The following is a 17,597-nucleotide window of genomic DNA, read 5'->3' on the forward strand; positions in this document are numbered from 1 at the left end:
TGTCAAGTTATACAAAAAGTAGTAACCCTGAAGGATGAGTGGATGGAGAAAGTTAAAGGTCAGTTAGTTTATTAGGTGGCGGTGGGATAGGCTTCCCTGAAGATATGAGCTTTCAAGGATCACCTAAAAGCAGTCACAGTAGGAGACAGCTGGGCAGATTGTGACCTTCATAATAAAGCCATTATGACAGACATCTTCGAGGATGCAACAGATAATCTTGTCCAATGAAAAGGACTTGTCCCACTCTGCAAGGATGTTCTGTGCAAAGCTCTTTAGTGGAACTGAGCAAATAATATTGCTTAATGGCGGTTTCATAAACTTCTCTTGGGTAAGGAGGACCCTGGACCTGAACTATATCCAGGAGAACGCCCAAAATACTCCAAACCATGTGAAGGAAACCAAGGTAACTACTTGAAGCTCAGGATCCATACAAAGTCCTTCAAGGTCCACATCTCGAAGAAGAATCTTAACTGGAGTGAGGATCTTAGTGGCTCAGAGCTGAAGAGAGGATGAAGGCAAGGGTCACAAATTAAACCTGATATCTCCCACAGTAAAAAAAAAAAGAACTGTTGGTGACCTGAAAAAATGGGAACATGTAAATACACATTTTTTTTGGAGGTCAAGGAGTCTCTGAATCTGTTCAGTCCATTATTGTCTCTCCATTGCAGTAAAAAGTAAACATTTCTTTAAAGTATTTAAGGATAAAAAAAGCAGTGAGTGATTTTAAGTCCAAAATAGAATGTACAAATGCCATTGGGTGTAAAGAGGTGTGAAAATAAAAAGAAAAAACTTGAAATCTTTTCGTGGAGGAACAAGAATGAGAACCACCTGGTTTAACATACCTTGAATGGCTAAATGTCGTCCATCCAATGTTGAGACACCGGAGGATACATAAAAGTCGACTTCTCACACCCACATTCTTCCTACATCTCCTCAAACACTATCGGGCATCCCCTCAGCTCTGATGGAACTGGTGGGTGCAAATCTGGGAGAACTAAAGGAATATTTGGATGCAGAACAGATGAGTGTCAAGCTGTGCTGTTCTTCTATTTGCTTAGCTGGGTTAAAAAAAAAAAAAAAAAAAAAAAAAAAAAAAGGAAGAGAGCAATGTGTGATGCAGTGGATTTCTCCTGCTGTGCTACTGTATTCCGACAGGAACTTTTCCTTCCGCTGCCAAAATACATTGATCAGAGTGCTGATCAAACACTGGTTTTCCAGCAAGCAACTGGCTTCAATTGAACAGATGGTGGTACACGTGTACCTAAAGATGTCTGGATCCTGCGGAACCGTCTGACTTTTGGTATATGCACCTGCTTTTAGCTATGTAGACCAAAAATTAAAGTCTGGGAACAAGCAGAGGTAAAAGGTCTGAGCATACCGAAGGGTAGAATGAAACAAGAAATTTCTTCCAATTTCTTTCCAGTAGAGATCACATAAGGAAGGATCATCATCTATGGAAATGGTCAAAGATCCAATAAAAGAAATCAACTGCTGAATATGATGCAGATACTGGGGTCTCCTCACTTAGACCACGAAATGACCAGGGTCCAACTATGAAACTTCTGGAGTATTCCCAAAATCCTGTATGCAGTATACAAGTAAGCTGAAGTCCTGCACTTCTTGGCTGACTGGAGAAAACTGCAAGAAAATTTTAACTGCGCATAAAATGGAGTCTTGAGAGACAGAGCCAGGTGAACTGCCATGGCTCTGATCCCAACATTCAGCAGGGCACAGTGGCTAAACACTAGGGTCATGGGTTTGAATCCCATCCATGGTACCACCTGCCTGGAGTTTGCATGTTCTCCCTGTGCCTGCGTGGGTTTCCTCCCACACTCCAAAGACATGCTGGTAAGTTAATTGGATTCTGTCTAAATTGGCCCTAGTATGTGTATGTATGAATGTAAGTTAGGAACCTTAGATTGTATGCCCTTTGAGGGTTAGGGACTGATGTGAATGTACAATATATATGTAATGCGCTGAGTACATTGACAGCTCTATACAAGTACCTGAAATAAACAAAATAAGATAACTGGTCTGCCCTGAGAAGCAGAGTTCTGTGCCAATGGAACACAGATGAGATGTCACTGCCAACCACAGGACTGTTGCACAGAACGCCATTATACAGTCGGGCTAGCTCTCACCAGCACCAGACTGAGAGATCCAGGGATTCTTCACAGGAAATATCAGACTTAGACTACAGTGCCATGCATCATGTTTGAAAACAAACAAAAACAGCTGACAGAATGTGAATATTTACTCTACAATAAGCCAGACCTACAAGCCAATGCATGGACACTATGAAATTACATTGCCAATGCATATATTGTGCAGGTAAAAGGTACAGGTAGGAAGGTTTATAGAATTCCTTGAGGTCTTAGCATATGTGACCTTGGTAAAAACATGTTCTCCTTCATTAAAAACTAATTCTGCCCAGAATCTGAAAAAGACACAATCAGTGGGTGCTGCAAGAACATCCTACAGACTACCATAAGCTCAATATTATATACAGTATAGAATGATAGGAGCAGCATGGGACCTTCATAAGTCTAAGCAATTCTAATGCCAAGTATGACTTCAGCCACAATTCAGAGTCATTACACCTGACCCCACTCCAACTATCTTTCTCCAATAAACATTAAGAAGGATTATGAGCTTTAAATATTGATATGCTTGTTATTTGATCAGATCTATAACATACAACTCATGAAATAATAAGATGATCTTAGTTTTCTATGAATGAAATAACTTAACTTACATTGATGTTCTGTAGTTGTAACACTCTGACTGTATAGTTTGCTTTAATATCTTCAGATAACAGCTTTACACACAGTCCTGTTTCCCTAAAAGGAAGTACTTCGTCCTCAGGAGTAGGCCAATACTGGGCACACTTTACCTATATGAATGTATGAACACATAGGTCAACAAAAGGCTTTATGCTAGGGTAAGGAAGGCACACGACAATCTGTTCTCCAACAGTGTTAAAAAGATACACAATATATGGCCACAAATGCCACAAGGGAAAAAATGGTTTTAATTCCATCAGTCATGTTGCAAAAGAAATTATGTTTAAAAAAAAAAAAAAAAAGAAAAAAAGGCCTAATAAATGAATGAGGGTTTTTATTTAATTTTTAGGTCATGGTATAGCTAGTAGTAATTAATCATATTCAACTGAACCTGTCTGAAATGTTGAAGACACTTTGCCAATCACCCAAGCAGCTTATTTAGTATTAAAGGCTAAGTACATAGCTCAGTTGCAAAAGTATTCAAGCTCTCTTATCTGGAGAGCAAGGCCTTACCTTAGCCTTTGGTAAATTTCATGAAAAGCTTTTTCAATTCCAGGAAGGTAGACAGAGGAGCCAGTAGGACCCCGTAAGCAGATTACCAACTGATCATATTAGCACACATATCCTGCACTGACCTCATTAGTACACACCCTTTACCCATCAACTATTTTTTTCCCACAGCATCCCCGAGATCTCTCCCCACGTCATTTGTCTGGCTACCTCAGCATCTTTACAGACGGGCTCAGGTCGCATACTAGACTCCCTGGGGCTGCATGTAATCCACGGGACACCCCTTATGTAATGCAAGAGCCTGCTTGATTGGATACAGAGTGATTGGATAGATGCGGTGTCCTCCTATAATATAGGTTTTGGTAAATCTAAAAAAGGAGATGGTCATGCTTACGGAAATATAATCTCTGTACAATCTGCACAGAACAAGCGCACCTTGCCATGTGTTTCAGAAACACACTGCAAAATGTGCATCGTGTTTGTGTTGTCATTACGTGTTAACCACTTACGCTCCAGAGGATTTACCCCCCTTCTTGACCAGGCCATTTTTTTTGCGATATGGAACTGCATTACTTTAAACTGACAATTGCGGTCATGCAACGCTGCACCCGAATAAAATTTAAAGTTTTTTTTTTTTTAACCACAAATAGAGCTTTCTTTCCATTTGATTGCCTTTGCGGTTTTTATTTTTTGCACTATAAACAAAAAAAAGACCAACAATTATGAAAAAAATAAATATTTTTTTGTTTTTTGCTATGTCCAGTAAAAAAATTACTACAAAAAAAAAAAAAAAAAAATCAAATTTAGTCATAAATTTAGGCCAAAATGTAATCTACTACGTCATTGCCAATAAGAAAAAAAATCCCAATACATGTAAATTAACTGGTTCACGTGAACGTTATAGCGTCTACAAAATGGTGGTCTATATACTGGAATTTTTTTTTATACTAGTGGCAGTGATCAGCTACTTATAGCAGGACCGCGGCAGGCATTCTGACACTGGCAGGGGGAGGGGAACTGTCATTGACATCCCCAGTGACACCAATACAGTTATCAGTGCTAATAAAAAGCACTGACACTGTACTGACACTGGTGAGGAAGGGGTTAACATCTCGGGCGATCAAAAGAGTTAACGGTGCGCTGTGTGTGGTTTACTGTGTAAGCACGCTGCTTTGTATTGCTTTGCTATGCAGAGCAATACAAAGCAGTGTGCTGGAGCTGACAGGGGAGAGATCTGTATTGTTTACTAGGAGCGATCAGTCTTCTGTTCTGTGAATGTGACAGACACAGCACACAGGACAGAGAACAGAGATGGAGCTGCATGCTTTGATCTCTCAGGCCGGTGCCACCACCCCACTCAGCTCACAGCTAGGGGGGGATGAAGGTCTTACCCTGCAGGCTCTGCGTGAGTAGTGTGATCCCCACACAGGCAGAGAGATGTGAGCTGCCTACTGACAGCTGAAATCCCCTACGACAAGGTTGCACTTGGCAGGAATCTTTGGCAGTTTTCTTTATGGGAAACCGGCTGTACTCTCTTTGCTGTTTAGGTGCAGACCTGCACTAGTTTCTTTTGCACTCTGAAATAAAAACTGGAATAGGTTGTGCAGATAAACTTGAAACAGGTCTATCTGCTCTGTTAATGTGGTGCAGGAATCAGAGTTAATTCCCTAGCTTGCTTCCATCTTCTGTTCCCAACAGGTTTCTCTGCAGCTCCCCCATTTTCCATCATCTTCAATGGAATGCATCAATGTTATTCACCCCAAACTAAACAAAGCAAAGCAATACTAATAATGCTATAGTGGCCATTGTAACATCATTAACCAATCCCTACACAGCTTGTTTACAGCATTATGTGAGGACAAAATGACACCTGTTCTGAGGCAGTACGGTCAACTGTATGTGATGTCAGACAATACACTGAAAAAAGGTATCAAAACTGGAGCAGCTGCGCATGGCAATCGAATCGGCTTCTCTCTTTCATTTCAAATGAAAACTCTGCTGCTCCAGTTTTGATAACCCCCCCCCCCCCCACATTATATTTAAGAATATAGGGGCTGTCCAGTTTGACAGACAGAATGTATCACTGCATATAGCCGACAGGTTCAACAACAATCTAATGGCAAAAAACATGTCCCCCTTTAATAAATAGTATATTGCCCAGCTTTAAAAAAAAAAACAAAAAAAACTACATATTGTCTTGAATAGTCAGGTAGTCCTTATTCTGTTCCCTTTGCTTCAAATACAGACCGTTCTGCAAACATTATTCAACTATGCTTTCAAGTGTGTAAAATCCATTGTAACTCTTTAAGTTGCTGGCTAATATGGATGAATTGATTCAATTTAGGTTCTCGGGATCCATTTCCAGAATATACTGCATGCAAGCACTAGCTAGCAGCCCAGGACAGTATGCATTTGAATAGTGACACAATCTAGGGCCAGGAAATAAATGCCATAAAGAGAAACAGCAGATGGAGATGTGAAACTGATTGTAACTGCTAGAACATGACTCCATTTCCGAGAAAGAATACTGACTACTACACTCACCGCATCCTTCTCAATGACTCGGTTCAGCATTACAATTGCTTTGCTTTTCTGCTGCCACACCATTAACCAGAAATGACAGCAAGTGTTGGGGAGAGGGCCCTAAGAAAAAACAACATAAGAGCTATTAACTGATCACCATAAAAAAAATTGTCACATTTTCTTAAACACGTTCCTGATGAAAACAAACTGAAGAAATAAAGTGCATTTGTGATCCTACCTTTTACAGACTAAACAAACACTCGGCAACCAATAACTACACATAACAGATCTAAGATTTTAATTCCCACCCATCATTACTGTAGTGTGTACCAGTGTAAAATACAATGAGAAACGTAGCCAGAATACCAAAATGTTGCTCTTAGTTCCAAGAAAATATATCCACCATTTAGGTAATAGAAAGCTAAAATGGTCAGCATTCAGGTTACAGCTTGTTTCTTTATCAGAGGAACAGAGACTAGACATTGATCCCTGGCAAAACACTGTTCATCCTGGCTCTATAGTCAAATCAAAAAGGCACAAAAAGGTGGGAATATCCATTTGTCTCAGATGTAGATATCCAGCTACCCCAGATATTTTCACTTTTTTCTTTTTAAGACAGCCACAATTCAGATACATGGCTTCATAGAATGGTAGTGTGGCATTCACCATTCCTTTCCAAAATTGTAACATGGGAGCTATGGGTGTTCGTAATGTAATAGGATTGCTTTGTGGGCTTAAAGTAGCAGTATGCTCAATAAGGTTCTATGGGCCACCATGGCAGCAAGCTCCTCCACCAAACCCAGTATAGCAGGACAGTCGATCCTTTAATCAAAACCTACACCCCCCCCCCCCCCAACTGCTCATCTGCCTGCCCTCTCTGCCAGCTTACTGTGTCAACAGCTGCGTGTACTGTGCAAGGGAGAGGTACTGTGTGCGGATTCTCTTCCCTCTCTCTCCTAGCAACAGCAATGGTCAGCTCAGCAGTACGGAGGAGAGAACAAGATGTTTCCGAAAAAGGATTTCCTCAAAGTGTGACAGGAGAGTGGTGTGACAGGAGTGCAACAGGATCATGTCAAGAAAAACTGCACCTAAGAGAAAGAGTTTGGTCAGCAGAGCCCACTGTCATGTGGGACTGAGGGACAAATCTACCTACCAGAGTCGTCATGGGCAATCCAGAGTTAGCGGATACCCAATGGGAGAAATCACTGCTACTGTATTTGATAAAAGGGCCTTGTGGCTGCTACTTGTTACCATCAATAGTGGCGAAGCCATTAGGAACTACCTTCCAGTTACTCCATAGACCTGATACTACCTGCAAGCTTTATAGACCTGATACTACCTGCAAGCTTTATAGACTGCCAATGGGTCCCAATGTTTACTTGGCTGAAGACTGAGGACTAAAGACTGCCCCTAACAGTTGCTGCCCTGAGGTCTTTGTTGTTAAAGAGATTATGAGATGCTGCATCCCACCATGCACTCTAACATAGTGTAGTGTAATTTATATTGCATTTAATATTAATGCTTACTAACTTACCCCTTCTGATCCTAGTTAGGGGTATAAAATCTAACTTTTGCCAATTTACCATAGTTATTAACTTTGCAGAGCAGACTAGTTTAATCCATCAGCTGTGTGCTCATTTACAGTATGTTCAGCTTGCCATTTATTCTATATTGTGTCAATAGATTAAAAGCATTTACCACTAAACGGGTGTGTAATTTGCTGGTAGTAACCCACAGCCAGATTAAAGGTAGTTAACACTTGGGTATTTATCTATGCTTGCAGTGATTTTTAGTCAACCATGTGTGTCTGAGAGGCTGAGGATGTTCTTGGCACAGAACAGAAAGTTACTAAGCAGCTCCTTCAGTGGTGGTGCTACACCAGCAAACATACTGGGATGGTCAACGGAACTGGCAGAGCTGTAACCTTAGTTTTGAGAGAGAAATCTGCTGGGGAGAAGTACATCACCAGCATTCAGCAGGAAGGGATTGGTAAACGCTTGTTGCTTGTTACTGCTTGGAGGGCGTTTAATAGATGCAATGTAGCAATTTGTACTGGATCAGGCGACCTCTTGCAAACACAAGTGTGGAGATTTAGTAAAACTGGAGAGTGCAAAGTCTAGTGCAGCTCTGCATAGAAACCAATCAGCTTCCATTTTTTTTGCCAAAGTTTAAATGAACATGCTGAAGTTAAAATCTGCTACCATGCACAGTTGAGACGTGTAGTGGGGGTAGGATTTCTGTCAGTGGGTGCTGCAAGCCAGCCAGGAGGGCATCTGTCACAGCAGGTGCCACAGATCAGTGGGTGCGCCATATGGAGTCCAGGGGGGGATATTTTATTTTTTTTCTTGGCAGTGGTAAGGAAGAGGAGAGGGCTTTTTTTTTTTTTTTTTTTTTTTTTTTACAGGGAACACCCCCTCAAAATGTCCCTGAAGGCAGATCTAATGCCCAAGGTACCATACTAATAGTCATGGCCAGCTCAGCTAAGGAATCCCTAAATCCAAGTCAGCTCTCATCATACCTCTGCTACCTGCAGCCATCTTTCCCCTGATCCCCACCACTTCAACCGCTCAACACAACTCCCCACAGCCAACTAAACGTCTGCACATGCATGTCTCAAAAGACAAGGCACACTTGGTGCTAAAGCCTGTCCATGGCACCCTGCTATCCGCAACGTATTGTTGGGAGACCACAAGTAGCCGGCGACTGGCATCAACATGGTGTGCGTCTCAGATTGGGAGATCTGCAGTAGATGTATGATAAGAGCTGGCAGGATTCCTGAGGTGAACTGGGTAGGCTTACTAAAATCTAGGCAGGGGTTATGTGTGAGGTTGTGGTGCAAGGAGAGCAGAATTCAATTTTATATGCCTTCAGAGACAATATGGGGACACAAGGATTTCAAGGTTTTAGGGAGAGATGGTGTATTTGGAGGATATGCTCAGGCTTGAAGAGGTGGTGTCCCTGAGAACTGTGTTTTGGAAGGATGCAGAGCTGCAGGACAGTGGTGACAACAGCACTGAAGCAGCCAGGAGGGTAGGCTTGGACAATAGAGAGGAAGGTGAGAAGAGAAATCGCCACTGGAAGCAGAATCCCTCCCAGTGGGAAAAAGAAACCTTGACTGTGAGGCTTATTGATATTATGGAATATTATAGATTGGTTCTCATGTGTTCCTGAAAAACAAATATATATTTATCCACAGATGTTCTTAAAACACTTTCAGATAAGTCAACAACAAAAAAGTTTAGGAGCAAGCATTCAGCATTAGTCAAATAACCGAATGCTTAGTCAGAGTCAGCCTTAGGCATATCTTAAAGTGGAGCTCCAGCTCTGCACAGTGTTCCAGAGTGCCTGTCCAGTTTTCAGGCCCCGAAGCAGGCACTACCAAAGCTCAGATGGAGCAGAAGCAGTTTGAACGGCCAGGAACAGCAGCTAGAGGGCCCCTTAGGTGGATTATTTTTTTTTCAATTCTTGCCGAAGGTAAAATTTATGCTTTAAGCCTCCTTTTCACAAAATTAGACATTTGAATTTTTTTTTACATGTCTTGATAAATTCCATAAACCCATGCAGCAATGTGTTTCTTGCTGTTAAAATTGCAATGAAAATCTAAGAACAGCATTTTCTTTAGCTGGTTGGAATAAGGGGCTTTTAAGGAACCCTAACTGGGCAAAAATCAGTCATTTGATGACATGAAAATTTGAGTTACCACAAATAGAGGACTACATCAAATCAATAAGCTTGACAGTAGGTACAGCAAAAAAAGGGCTAAGGATAATACAGACAATGCAACAAAAGACAAATGTAAATATAAACTCTATTAATCCCTACAAAAAGTACCACTCTCACCCTAGAAAGTGTGAATAAAATAAAATGTCTTTCAAATAATCCCTCTACCACACTCCCATCATCTACCCTCATTCATGAGATAATACAAAATCGTGTATATATAAATGTCCAAATATAACATATAATATGACCCTTGTGAAAAAGTTGGAAGTGACGAAACGCGTCAGAACGTAAGGACGGAACCTTAGAACGTCAAACCGGAAGGAGCGGCGTGGCCATCTTGAACATTGGAGTTCAGTCATACAAACTGTGGGAGAGGATGGACGTTGGTGTTATCTAAATGTAAGATTTTAATAAATGTATGGATTCCTTTTATATACTTCGCTGAGTATTGTATTTTCTGCCCCTCTGAGGAGCGGGGGAGTTCGGATTGGGAGCATCAGGAAAAGGGGAGATTTTGGAGTACCCTGGAGGAGTCTTATGCCTATCTGTATTGAAAGAGGGCAATGGTATATTATCCTACAAGAGTCATGGCACTACCTACCTTTGATGCATGTGATCACGAGTAGTTTGATGTGGAGTTTGCATTATCCTTGAGAGGGTAATGGTATTTACTACATCTGAATGGTGACACTGGTTTTGGATTTTGCACAAATCACAAGTTGAAGTGTTGGTTTGTCATGAGTGGGGGCTTAGGAGAAGTCACTTTAAGTGTCACGAGTGTTTTCTTTGTTTAAAGATAATGCACTATATCTAGTTTATATATTTTTTTGAGGTATCCTGGATTGAAAAACAACGAAGTGGATCAGTTTTCAACACTTGGAAGAGTACTTTGTATGGACTTATATTTGGACACACACGATTTTGTATTATCTCATGAATGAGGGTAGATGGGAGTGTGGTAGAGGGATTATTTGAAAAAGACATTTTATTTTAATGCAACAAAAGACACAGTACGTTATGACATCCTGATCAGTCATAATCGTTCCCTACCCTCCCCCCTCAAAAAAAAAAAAAAAAAAAAAAAAAAAAAAAAAAAGGGATTTCACATAATTCTGGCATCCTAAAGTAAAAAAAAAAAAATAAAATAAAAAAATGTAGGCCAACAAGCCACAGGCACTTACTTGTGTTAGAATGTAATTTCTCTGCGCTTCTTCAACAACCACAAGACTGGCATTGATATAATCATTATCCACATTTTGCAGCTTGACACGGCTATGGTCATCTGTGAGGAGAGGGGAAGTAGTAAAGTAAATATTGCACGTTATGACAAAGTTTGAACTTCTGCTTAGAGCAACCAATTTTCACTTTAAACAAGAATCCCAGTTAGTTATTCATTCAAGTGTTACTAAACCCAGGACTCTGCAATGCAATTATTTTAGTAAATATACACTGCTAAATACCTTTTATCATCAACAGTTAGAGCAGTCTTGTGACTTCTATCAGTGTCCAGCCGAGCACTGGTTACAACTTGTAGGAGTTGTTTTTCTGCTCTAGGAGGATGCAGAACCCCTGACCTGTCTGGACAGTGCCGATTGGCCCTGTGATGATCACATGCACTTAAAAAAAAAAAACAAAAAAACCTCTACCAATACACACCTACACACCAAACTGAGCATGTGCAGAGTGTCTCCACATGATGTCTTATCAGGAGATAGGGGAACATTGAAAGGATCAGAGAAGTCAGGATCAAACAGAATTTTTACACAATGCAGAGGATTAACCTCTTAGGTTCCATAGTGAGTATATCAAGCATGATTTACTGCATATACAGACTGATTTTACTGCTGTGGGTTTAGTAACACTTTAAGGCCAGGTTCACACCCATGCATTTTTAGTGCTTTTTTGCAAAAACACTACAGTCCATTTAACATGTCTTCCTTTGGAACATGTTCACATCTATGCATTTTCAGCCACTGCCTTTTTAGTAAGGGTCAGGGACTTTTTCACCCACAGCAGATTGCCACACTTAGTGTGAAGCAGGTCTAAGACCACATTTTCTGCATTAAACCTGAAAACACACAAAAAAAAAAAATCCCTGCAAGTAGGTGCATTAGTTGCATATCTTACCAAGAGTCTAGCCCAAGGGCCAATGGTAATATCACACCTGACTGCCCTTTACGGTCTTGGGGAACTGGTAAACTGGAATGGAGCCACATTTGGCCAATAAACTGATTGTAAAAGGTTTACACTGTATATCTTTTTATTAAAATAGTAAAAAAACAAACATACTGTCCTGCTCTGTGCAGCAAGTTTTCCCTGTTGGAGTCAAATCTCATCTGTTGTGACTTTCCTATCTGTTGTAGTCACACGAGTAGGCCAGTTAGAGGCACCATTAAAGGGTTTACCACTGGTCCTCCTGTAGGGGGTCCAGTCAGCATGGGGAATCAGATGCGGGTAGGACAGGGAGGAGATTTGGGGAGGTGTGTGTGTGTGGGGGGGGGGGGTCAGCTAACGCTACAGCAGCTGAATGCTGGCCTCTCGCCCTCTCCCTCCCACCAACTTTCAGCTGCTGCAGGGAGAGACACACAGGTCTTGTTCCTTTAACTGCTGCCCCCGCAGCTTCAATCCCCTTCCCTGTCCTGCCCATATCAGATTCACCCTGCTGTGCCCCTTGTGTCCCATGTAGTGCTGCAGGCTTCCCTCTCCCACTAGCTGCTGCGGATATACAGAAGGATGTTTAGGATGGAGCTTGGGGGAAGGGGCTGGCAAATGTGATTTATTGGCCCCTTCCTTTAGTTAATGGACACAGTAAGTGATCGGTGCTGATCGCTCCTGTATCCATTCATACTGTGTCTACTATGCCTCAGTTTAAAAATGAACAGGAGCCTCGGTCTCCTGTTAATTCATCTTCAGTGCAGCTGAGGCTGAGGCTGCAATTAAAAAAAAAAAAAAAAAAAAAAAAAAAAAGGAATTGAAGAATATGTGTCCTCAACTCCTTTGTCTCAAAAAGGTGAGATGTCAGGGGTCTGTTTAGACCCAGGATATTTCACCCAATCGTACAAAAAAAAGCATTTTCTAAAAATTTAGATTTTTAAAATTGTAGAAAATGTTTTTAAAAAGTTGTAAAAAAAAATATTTCTAAAAAGTTGTAAATTATTTTTAAAACATTGTAAAAAGTTAAATATAAGGGCTCATTTACATGGGTTCTCTGGCCCATGAGTGGTTGATTTGTGTGGCTGAAGCAGTCTGTTACGCTATGAGGATGCAGTGGATGTATGAACACAGCTGCAGGTCCTAATGTGATAAAATGTGCAAGTGTGGGAGAGTGGCCCCCAAATACACACTGTCAGTGTTTGGAGGCCATACACTTGCATCCACACGCTTGTCAAATTAGGACCTGCAGCTGTGCTGGTACAGCTGCTGCGTCCTCATAGTGTAACAATCTTCCTGCTCACAGTTCCAGGCGCATAAAAGCACCCAAGACCTAATTTACACAAAACCTTATTTACACAATATAATTATTTTAGATTCAGCAAGAATTTTGTAAGTTATGTTATGCTTGTGTCCATTAATAATGATTTTAGTGCATTTTTTAATGTGTTTTTCTTTTATTTTTTTTTGGGGGGGGGGGGGGGGTCTGTCAGGCTGTATGGGACCCTGTGATTTCTAACAGCAGCCCTGAGGCCAGTTACTAGGCAACTGAAGGGGCACAGGGCCTCTTTCCCAGCTTGTGTAACTGTGGGGTGTCTGATGCTGCCTCCTCGAGTAATTTATTTTGCCTTTCCTGCATACAGTCCCGTTTCACATCCTCAAGTTTTCTTAAACTTTAGGCTCCTCTGGGCCCATTTTAAAACATACCAAAACTTCAAAATTTGGTCTGGTCACAGAAGTTTTGATTATCTCTAGACATAAAACAGTTGGCAAATGAAAGCCATTTAAAGTGGTTCTAAAGGCAGGTGTTTACATTTTTTTATTTTACCTTATTGCATTCTCTACATTTCAATGAGAAGTGTCAAGTGTATCAATAACAAAACCAGTTAACCTGCACCAAACTTACAGGTACACTGCGTTGCACCTGCGCTGTGGTCAAACAGCTTCACATCCAAAGTGAGTAATTGAGGCTGGTCCTTCAATGAACTAAAGAAAAAAATTTTATACCACTGGTGTATGCATTATGTAATTAAAGTTTATGTATGTAGCTGTATGGCTGTTTAAATGTTCACAGTAAATCTTCAAGGCTGCAGCAGTACAAGAAAATAAACCCGTGGCTTCTATAGAATTTTGTTTTCATCTATTCACTGCACTGTCGTATTAAGCTATAGAGGTGGCAGCAGAGGGGAAGGCAAACCCAGGAATTGATCAGTAACACCCAGAGTGCTGCAGCCGAAAGCTTTAAACATATATGAAAGTAGTCCCAATGTTTATGCCCAAAATGGCAGATGGGAAGGGGTTAACAAGCCATAAATGAGATTTAAACAAGACCTCAATAGTTGCAGGCATTGTGCAGCAATTCATCCTCACAGCAAAGACACTGAAGTTGGGTATTGGTGTCTCAACAGCTTAGTTTCTAATGCCAACGTCTGCTTTGCATTTACATTGGAGGCTAAAAGGATGCCAAATCACCACTTGGAGAGGGATCAGGTTTAGATGAGCTGGACAAAAACTTGAACACCAACAGCCTGGCCACAGGTTTACTTTAATGATAAACAGACTTAAAATGCATTTACTACCTTCTTCTAGCTTCTGTATTAATGTTTGGTGGCTTGCATGAAATAAATGTTTGTCGTTAAAGAATTAAAAGAAACATTCCTGAAGTACCCGTACAAGCAAAACAGTCAGTAAAGTTCAAACTCAACCCAGACCTAAAATTTCATTCTTACATGGGAAACATTGGGTTCAAATCTCCCACTGGCTTAATATACAGTGGATATAAAAAGTTACCACACCCCTGTTAAAATGTTTTTGTGATGTAGAAAAAAAAAAAAAAATAATAATAATAATAAGACTAAGATAAATCATTTTAAAACTTTTTCCACCTTTAATGTGTCCTATAAACTGTACAACTCTATTGAAAAACTGAACTGATATCTTTTAGGGGGGGGGGGGGGGGTAAATAAACTAAAATAATGTTGTTGCACAAGTGTGCACACCCTCTTATAACTGGGGATGTAGCCGTGTTGAGAATTACGCAAATCACATTCCAAATCATGTTAAATAGGAGTCACTACACACCTGCCATCATTTAAAGTGCCTCTGACATTTTCTTAGTCGCATCCTACAGCAAAAGCCATGGTCCGCAGAGAGCTTGCAAAGCATCAGAGGGATCTCATTGTTAAAAGGTATCAATCAGGAGAAGGGTACAAAAGACATTAGATATACCATGAAACACAGTGAAGACAGTCATCAAGTGGAGAAAACGTGGCGCAATAGTGACATTACCAAGAACTGAACGTCCCTCCGAAACTGATGAAAAGAAAACTGGTCTGGAAGGCTGCCAAGAGGCCTACAGCAACCATTAAAAAGGAGCTGCAGGAATATCTGGCAAAAACTGGCTGTGTGGTACATGTGACAACAATCTCCCATATTCTTCATATTTCTGGACTATGGAGTAGAGTGGCAAGACGGAAGAATTTTCTTACGAAGAAAACCATCCAAGCCTGGCTAAATTTTGCAGAAACACATCTGAAGTCTCCAAAAAGCATGTGGGAAAATGTGTTCTGGTCTGATGAAACCAAGGTTGAACTTTTTGGCCATAATTCCGAAAGATACGTTTGGCGCAAAAACAACACTACACATCACCAAAAGCACACCATACCCACAGTGAAGCATGGTGGTGGCAGCATCATGCTTTTGGGCTGTTTTTCTTCAGCTAGAACTGGGGCCTTAGTCAAGGTAGAAGGAATTATGAACAATTCCAAATACCAGTCAATATTGGCAAAAAACCTTCAGGCTTCTGCTAGAAAGCTGAACATGAAGAGGAACTTCATCATTCAGCATGACAACAACCCAAAGCATACATCCAATTCAAAAAGGAGTGGCTTCACCAGAAGAAGATTAAAGTTTTGGAATGGCCCAGCCAAAGCCCAGACCTGAATCCGATGCGATTGAAAATCTGTGGGGTGATCTGAAGACGGCTGTGCACAGGAGATGCTCTTGCAATCTGACAAATCTGAAGTGTTTTTGCAAGAAAGAGTGGGGAAATATTGCCAAGTCAAGATGTGCCATGCTGATAGACTCATACCCAAAAAGACAGAGTGCTGTAATAAAATCAAAAGGTGCTTCAATAAAGTATTAGTTTAAGGAAGTGCACACTCGTGCAACCATATTTTAGCTTTTGTACAGTTTATAGGTCACATTAAAAATGTGAACAAAGTTCTGCAATTATTTATCTTTGTCTCATTTTTTTTACATCACAGAAACCTGACATTTTAACAGGGGTGTGTAGACTTTTTATATCCACTGTACATCTAGTTAATATTTTAACTTTTTGGTGAGCAGATTATGGAGTGCAATCAACATGCAATTCCATTCAACTATATAGCAGACCAAACAAAAAAAAAAAAAAAAAAAAAGGAACACACACACCAGATGCTTCTAAAGACTAATAATATACACAAATGTTTTTCCATTCAACCCAGCGTGTTGAACAAGAAAAAAAAACAAAAAAAAAAAAACAAAAACACACAACCCTGACAGTTCAAGAGGAGCAGCTATACTAACTATCCAATGTTAGTACAGTGATCTCCCCTGCTGTGCTACCGTGTTCTGACAGGGAGGACTGCTCTCCCGCCTGAACACTGGGAGGCGATTAGCAGACCTTTTTGGTCATGCTCCTTCGACAGAAGCAAACCGAACAGCCCGCCTTCTCTCAGACCAGCTGCTTAACACACACGGGCCAAATGTTGACCAGTTTCGATTGAACTGACCGATGTCGTCCGACATTTGGCCTGTGTGTTTACTGAATTAAAAATGTATTTATCACTACATCCCTCTATGGACTAACATATGAGGCTAGCCCTTCACAATTTGAGAAAATATGGGGAGAATGATGCAGACACCTGTGACTAACCTGACCCACAATTTAAATGCCCTGGAATGCGATACAGGATGATGATGACTGATGATCACACAAAAATATATTTTAAATATATAAACATGTATTTTTCTAAATAAAGGAAAATATTAAAAAATGAATGTATAGATGAAAATCAGCATCATTGGATATGCTCAGAGCTCATTATGCATTTTATGATAAGTGCGCATTTACCTGAACCAAAACGCAGTGTAATCCAGACTTAAAAGGGTAACTCCACTTTTGTGGGAAAACAATTAACAAATATTTAAAAAAACAAAAAAACAAAAACAACCTACTAATATATAGTGTATACAATTGTGGCACAAGTTATATTGTAATTGAATGTTCTTAAAAATAAAAAAAACTTCCCTTTTCAAATCTGCAGCTTTGTAATCTTCTGTAAAATGTAATCCAACATGGCTACCTGGAGGCTTTCTGTACATAGATGGTGAGATGGTGTACAGAATGCCTCCCAGAAATGTAATTTCCTGCTTGAGTGGTTGGCTTACTGATTTACCAGAGGTCTTCACTAAGTCAGATTTTGAGCATCCCTTGCAACAAAAATTTTTATTTTTGGCTAAATACTTCCAAAGGGAAATCAATTCAGAAGGGATGCAGACCATGACACTTTCCTCATTAGAGCCCTGCAAGTGCAGCAGCTGATTGATAATCATGAAAGCACTCCCATACAGATTGACTCTGCACATGGACACAGATAAAGAGCTATATTTTCAGAACACCACAAGGCAGCAATCTGCAACAAAGTGTGTTAAAATCCTTGAAATGTACATAGATCATCCAGAGGGGAATATTTTTTGTCAGCAAAAGTTATAGGATATGAAAAGGGGTAAGAACTCTGTTGCTGAAAAACATTTTAGGCTGACCTTCCCCAGGTAACAAGCTATTGAACTAGCAGATCATTAATGGTAAATCAAGCAGAAAGAAAATAAAGTAGAACATAAAAAACAAGCAACACACACACA

The 17,597-nt window shown here is 40.4% G+C and overlaps 1 protein-coding gene across 2 annotated transcripts in view; it reads right to left on the reverse strand.

Moving 5' to 3' along the window:
• The window catches only part of PTPN2 (protein tyrosine phosphatase non-receptor type 2), an 86,939-nt gene that overhangs the window by 24,409 nt on the left and 44,933 nt on the right, over positions 1–17,597 (reverse strand). For both annotated transcript variants that reach the window (XM_089671046.1, XM_089671047.1), the window contains exons 3-5: positions 10,721–10,821; positions 5,838–5,936; positions 2,756–2,893 (exon numbers count right to left, since the gene is read on the reverse strand). In XM_089671046.1, coding sequence (XP_089527172.1) covers positions 2,756–2,893; positions 5,838–5,936; positions 10,721–10,821 — 338 coding nt within the window. The remainder of the gene's footprint in view (positions 1–2,755; positions 2,894–5,837; positions 5,937–10,720; positions 10,822–17,597) is intronic.

The sequence above is a fragment of the Staurois parvus genome, unplaced genomic scaffold (assembly GCF_062004578.1).
Source record: "Staurois parvus isolate SC_StPar_1 unplaced genomic scaffold, SC_StPar_1.0 ptg000097l, whole genome shotgun sequence".
NCBI lineage: Eukaryota > Metazoa > Chordata > Amphibia > Anura > Ranidae > Staurois > Staurois parvus.